Source organism: Austrofundulus limnaeus, unplaced genomic scaffold (genome assembly GCF_001266775.1).
Source record: "Austrofundulus limnaeus strain Quisiro unplaced genomic scaffold, Austrofundulus_limnaeus-1.0 Scaffold2750, whole genome shotgun sequence".
NCBI lineage: Eukaryota > Metazoa > Chordata > Actinopteri > Cyprinodontiformes > Rivulidae > Austrofundulus > Austrofundulus limnaeus.
The window spans coordinates 12092-18615 of record NW_013955152.1 but is presented as its reverse complement, the minus strand read 5'-3'; the positions used below and the strand labels follow the sequence as shown (position 1 = coordinate 18615).

At 39.1% G+C, this 6524-nt stretch overlaps 1 protein-coding gene across 1 annotated transcript; it reads left to right on the top strand.

Annotated features, from left to right (window-relative positions):
• Positions 1 to 610: 610 nt before the first annotated feature.
• LOC106511398 (neutral cholesterol ester hydrolase 1) lies at positions 611 to 4951 on the top strand (the record flags this gene model as incomplete). Its single annotated transcript, XM_014000159.1, is given in 4 exon segments — positions 611 to 833; positions 1185 to 1254; positions 1598 to 1769; positions 2832 to 4951. Coding segments are annotated over 4 exon segments (1086 nt in total), but the record flags the coding sequence as incomplete, so codon positions are not given.
• Between the last annotated feature and the right edge of the window lie 1573 nt (positions 4952 to 6524).

Below are 6524 nucleotides of genomic sequence, written 5' to 3'. Positions count from 1 at the left end.
AATCAGGAAAATTAACAAGGGTGCCCAAACTTTTTCATATGACTGTAATTTCAAGTTCTTCACTTCTTCCATCAGGCCGATCATTTTTTTCCTGCTGTGAAGCAAGTCTAGTGAGCTCGGCTGACATAAAGTTTAAGGATTTTTTAATCTCCTCCATGTTCACTGCGGCTGCATGTTCTTTTTCTCTACTAGATCCCCTTCTTCCAAGCATGATCTCGTCAGCTGCCTCCAGCTTTTGACTGCTGGCTCATAACATCTGTTGGCTTGGACTTTGGCTGTCGGTCACATGACCGCTTTTTAATTCTGTTATTCCATAACTTCTTTTTTTCTTTTACTTCTCTTTTTATGAATGCCACAAAAATCAGCTGACTTGTTGAATTCTCGAGCCTACCATTAACCATAAGCTCAAAGATAAAAGTAGCAAAAAAAGACAAAAACAGAGCAAGTAGATTCTAAAGAGAACAATGTTTTTGAAGGAATAACACTTTAATTTATGGATAGGACATTTTGTTAATAAAAGTTCATATTTCTAAAATTTTAAAGTTACAAAAGCTACTTTTGTATTGAGTGAAAATAAAGCACATTAAACATGATATTTTTGTGTTTTCAGAGTGATGTGGTGCAGAAGCTGGGCTTCTGTCACAGCATCCACATGTTGAACCGGGTTGTGTCCTGGGTGGAGATGATAGAGGCTCGCTCCTGCCCTGCTGTGCATGTGACAGACTCCATGCTTGGAGGCGTGCCCACCCGCATTTTTCAACCAAAGGCGGGGAGAAAGCTGAAAAGAGGAGTGATCTATTTCCATGGCGGAGGCTGGGCGCTCGCCAGCGGGAGTGAGTTTGCTTCTGTTAGATTTCATGTTTTCTGCAAGAAGACTTTTTTTTTTGACTCAAGTCAGCCTAAATTCGTCACAAACAAATGTAAACATTTCACAGTATGTTACCCCTAATGCCACATTTCATTCCATCAGGACTGCTTTTATTAAAGACGTAAACTGAATGTGTCAAGACATAAATATCATGAAATCAAAAGTGGAAATAAAGTCATTATTCATGCCATTACCTTTTAAAAGAACGATGAAGACAGTCTGTTTTAGCTGTCATTTTGTGGCAGTTTTGAGCAGCTTGTTGCAGTTTAGCGTTTTGTTGATGTTTAATGTAAAAATCAGATTGTCTGCTTCACAGAAATGCGCTCCTACGACCTGCTTTGTCGGAAAATGGCGGAAGATCTGGACGCTGTCATCATGTCTGTGGAGTGAGTTTTAAGTCATTTTAATCTGGATGAAATAACTCTTAAAAAAGGAGAACATGTAAATGTGAGCTCCTTTTTGTTGAACACTGTTCACTATAAATAGTTTAAAAAAATGTTAATTATTTGTCTCCATCTGACTTTTCACGAGGTTCTTAAAAAGTGTCAGTAGCTGAATAAACAATAGTTTTTTTTGTCTGTTTAGCTCCAGGCCAATGAACACAGTGATAAAGAGGATTTCTGTCAGGAAGCCTAAATATAAACAAGAAATGCCTGGAAGAGAATATAATAAAGATAAAAACAATGTACTTCGTTAATACTGCCATGTGGTTTTTRCCTGTTGCTTTAGTTACCGTCTCGCTCCTGAGGCGGTGTTCCCGAGTCAGTACCACGATGCTCTGGCAGCGTCGCGGGCCTTCCTGTCATTGGAGGTTTTACAGCGACACAGCATCGATCCGGAAAGAGTCTGTGTGTCAGGAGACAGTGCCGGAGGAAACCTGGCTGCTGCCGTGGCTCAGCAGGTAAATCAAACAGAGAAAATTGAATTCAGTTAAGCATATATCTGACGTATTGTTCAGAACCATGTTTAAAATCTTTCTTTTTCACATTTAAATCGTTCAGTTGGGGTCTAGATAAAGTGAAACTGCAATGCTTTGGTCCGAATTCCTCCTTATTGTAGCGCCACAAGCCCCTCTTTCACCCCTTTTCTGAGCTGTGTCTCAGATCAACTCGTTTTGAGGCTGTCTCTTTAAATCCGAACAAGTTGCTTCACACCCCACCTGCCTCCAGCTTCCAGAGTGGTCCAAGTACGACACAAAACCAAATATAAGCAGAGTTGTAATGTAACTAAGTACACATGTTACCGTACTTAAGTCGAAATTTTGGGTATCTCTACCCAAATCTGTACTTTACTTGAGTAATTATTTTTCAGCCTACATTTTACTTTCTACTCCTTACATTTTTTAAAAAGGTAAGAAGTAAAAAGTCGTTTCTCCTATTTCATTTCAGCTTATTATTGTTAAAAAATACTATCCTGAAAAATTGTGTCTCCTGGATAGAGTGAATTTAATTGCATTTGGATGAGAAGTATAAATATATACCTTTCTGATACTGTATTTAGTTTGTATACAATTAATTAAAGCTGCACGCCTAGAGAAAATATTTTTGGAAAGTTCACCTCCCAATAAATGTATGTTGGAAAATCTAACCGTTCAGTTTTACTCAGTACTTTTACTTTTATTACTTAAGTACATTTTATGTCAGAAGTTTACTTTTGATACTTAAGTACAAAATAAATCAGATACTTTAAGACTTTTACTCAAGTAATATTCTCGGAGGAGACTTGAACTTTTACCAAAGCAATTTTATGATAAGATAAGCGTACTTTTACTCAAGCATCACTTTCAGGTACTTTATACTGTACAACACTGAATATAAGGATATCTACAAATCACCAGGAGAGAATAACGTTTCCTGCACTCTTAGAGACATATGTCCCCTTTAAAAGATTACAAAATCACATAAACATCAGCTGTTCAGTTAGTTTCAGAATATTTCCATCTAACGCTGGATTGTGTCCACAGCTGGGCTCTGACGACTCCACGACYGTAAAGTTTAAGGCCCAGGCGTTGATCTACCCGGTACTGCAGGCGCTCGACTTCTACACCCCGTCCTACCAGCAGAACCAGGCCATGCCCTTCCTCTACAGGCCTTACATGGCTCGTTTCTGGCTTCAGTACCTGGGCGCTGACTCCTCCCTGGTGCCCGTCCTGCTGGCCAACAACCACAGCTCTCTGGACCAGCCCGATATCAGCTCTGCGACCCGCTCCAAGCTGAACTGGACTGCTTTGCTGCCGGCAGAGCGCAGGGAGCATTTCAGGCCGGTGGTTAAAGCAAGGGGATCGCCTGGCACGGTGAGGAACGTGCCGGGGCTGATGGACGTGAGGGCGGCGCCGCTGCTGGCGGAGCAGGAGGTTCTGGGCAAGACGCCCAAAGCGTACGTGGTGACATGCGAGTTTGACGTTTTGAGGGACGACGGGTTGATGTACGCCAGGCGCCTTCGGGACGCCGGCGTCGACGTGACCAATGACCACCATGAGGACGGCTTCCACGGCTGCATGGTGTTCGCAAACCTGCCGATGATGTCGAGCGTCGGACAGAGGAGCAAGGACAGCTACATCCGCTGGTTGGACCAGAACCTGTAGATCAGGACCAGTTTGGGAAATCTGTGGCGATCCTTCAGAGAGGAAAGATTTTAAAACTGAACTCTTGAGGAAAAAACAAACAAACCTTAGACTGCCTCAGAATGGAGCCAGTGTTTCAGAGCTGCTTTCGAAAATCACTGGACTTCAATGTTTTTATTCAAATCAAGCAAAACAGCCTCCTCAGCTAACTGTAACCAAAGAATAGCATTTAATCAGAGCTATATTTATAACCTAATTATTCACATGAGACCTAATGGAACCCCCCTAAAAATAATGTACAAAATTAATCTAATTTCACAATGGATTTAAAACTTTTAAACTCAAAATGAGAGTGCGCGATGAAGCAAAATCTATAAAAAACAGTGGATGTGTGTGTGTGTGTGTGTGTGTGTGTGTGTGTGTGTGTGTGTGTGTGCTGTAGCGAAAGTATGTCAGAGTTCACAGCTGTGTATACCCAGGATTGTGCAATACTGTGTGTTAAAGTGTCCCTCTGTCTCTGGAACACTGTACTGCAGGGCCAGTGCAATGAATACGATGATGATAGCTGTGAAATCCACTCGAGCGATTTACTGAACCGCCACGAGAGCAGACCCCAGGTGGGAGATCACTTTCCCCCGTCCTCAGAAACTCATAAAACGAAGCGATGGCTGTGAGCGGCTGACAGGCTCGGGTTTGAATTACAGCCAGAAGCAGAAACACTGACCCTTAGTGGTGGTCGCCAGGGCTCCACTCGTCAAGGGAATACAAATATTTCAAGTGCAATATGAACTTTCAGGAATAATCTCCTTTATTCCTGACGGTTTGGTCCTTCAACATGGGTTTCTTCACAAACAGCAGAAATCTGGAGCGGCGTTTGCAGTTCTACATGTGAAACGATGCGTTTTATTGTCGAATACTGTAAAAAATCGAATCGTGAATGAGCTGTGTTACGCCACAGGTCGTTTCAGATGAGCAGATATGTAAGAATGAACTCGTGCAGTAGATGTTTTTATTCCTCCACAGTGAGGGGGAGCAGGGTGGTGATTGTTTTCTGTTTTATTTTTATTTTTTTTGGTTTGTGTCTTTGTTTATTCCTGTAATATGTTTCACAGGTTTAAAAAAATGCTGTTTGTGTCACTTATGTGTTTTTGGTTTTACATTTATTTCACAAACATCTGTCTAAAAGCTTCAGAGTARATGTTATTAAAACACTGACATTCCATTTGTTGTGAGAATTTAGGTAAAATACCTTTTATTCATCTTTTTGTTTTCTATTCTGCTACAATGTTTGAATTTTTATTGTCACTTTTTATGAACATGTAAAACATTTACTTTTAGAGAAGTAATTAATTATTACCTTGTCATAGAAAATGTTTTTGTAATATATACAAATATTAAAGTCACCATTTTTTATTCCCTTACAAAAGGTTACTCATGGAAAAAAAGATATTTAGGTAATATGTTTACCAATTTCTTTTTCTTTGACATTAAAAAAGACAAAATAAAAGCCTGTSCTCAGTCACAATTTCATTATTCTGYGATCARGAGATAAAAAGAGAACTTGAGGAAACAAGTAATCAGAATAAAAAAGAGGTTATTTTGAGAAAACACATCTGAAGATACCTTTCTAATATCCTTTCCCATCTTTTGTACACCGGACCTTTATATGTATTATTGACCATGAAAAGACGATTTTTAGCTTTTACTGTAAAACTTGTCTATTAATCTCTAGTAAAGTGCAGTGTATCTGTGTATCCTGCCTTTTTATGGATTAAGCTTTCCTATGTCAAAGTTGAGAATTATTATTAATATGAAATTAAATTAGTTTAAAGTAACCAAAACATAGCAGTTTAGGTAGAATATATTTTAATATTTTGCAAAATATAAACCAAAGAAGAGTAATTAGTAAAAAAATCTATTTTTAAAATAATTTTTTCCAGTATGTTGACTTACAAGAATATTAGGAACTGAGTTCTTAAACTATTTAATTATTTTTTACACACTTATAAACACAAAAAGTTATCCATCCATCCATCCACATCTCCATCCATCCATCCATCCATCCATCCATCCATCCATCCGCACAGGAGGTGGCGCCAGAATCTTCAGAATGTGTCCAGAACCAGGTCTGAATGTGATTCTGTTAAAACCCTGGCTGTAATGAGACCTTTTACCAAACAAAGTGCCTTTTTCTTATTTTTCTTGATGTTTTCTGTCCCAAACAGTATTCAACCTGTTTACTGTGACTGATGTGAGGTTTTTTTTAATTTAATTTTTTTATTTTTGTGTGTGTAAGTTTTAGATTCAGACTTTCTTTTGCTGTTTTTATTTGTGATATGAAGAATTGTAAAAAAAAAACAGCTTTTATCTTTTACCTCTGTGAAACCAGTCATTTCTCTTGTTTGGATCCACTTCTCCTATTTTTCTTTCTCTTAAGCTCTTCAAGTCAAAGTGAGGAAACTGAAACCCATCAGCTGTTTGCGTGACGGAATGCAGCATGCCTGGAAGATAATGTGATCAATAGATGGTAACGAGAAAATGAGCAGGAACTCGATACTCCTGACAGGCAGCTCTTGGGTTTTTGCGTGCCACCAGCAGCCATAATCAACCTTTGCATATGGAGCGCCACAGCCCGACACGCTCAGCGCTTGTCTGCTCACATCTCACAAAGATTGATTAATGCCCATCAGGATATAATCACCCAAACCTCCCTCTGTGTGTGGTGAATTAGGAGAGCCTGCAGCCAAGAAGGCCTCAGTGAAAACAAGCATAGGTATTCACTCAACAGACAGTAAAAAAGTYTCTTCAGTTCTTCTGCATTTGCACTCTTAAAAAACATAGTAATTTTACAAGTAGAGCATTCTGGTGACCCTTTGTTCTGTCATCAGTCAACATAAAACAAATTAAAACTATGTTTGTTAGACTCCTAAACACCGCACTAACAAATGTATTTRGGTGCATTCATGTGGTTGTCCAGACAAATTCTGGGAGAGATCCTTTAACGTAAAAAAATTGAGCAAAAATTTATACTTTTCACACAATAGCCTTATTTTTTTTCTTCTTTTACTCGCACATAACATGTCTTTTGACATA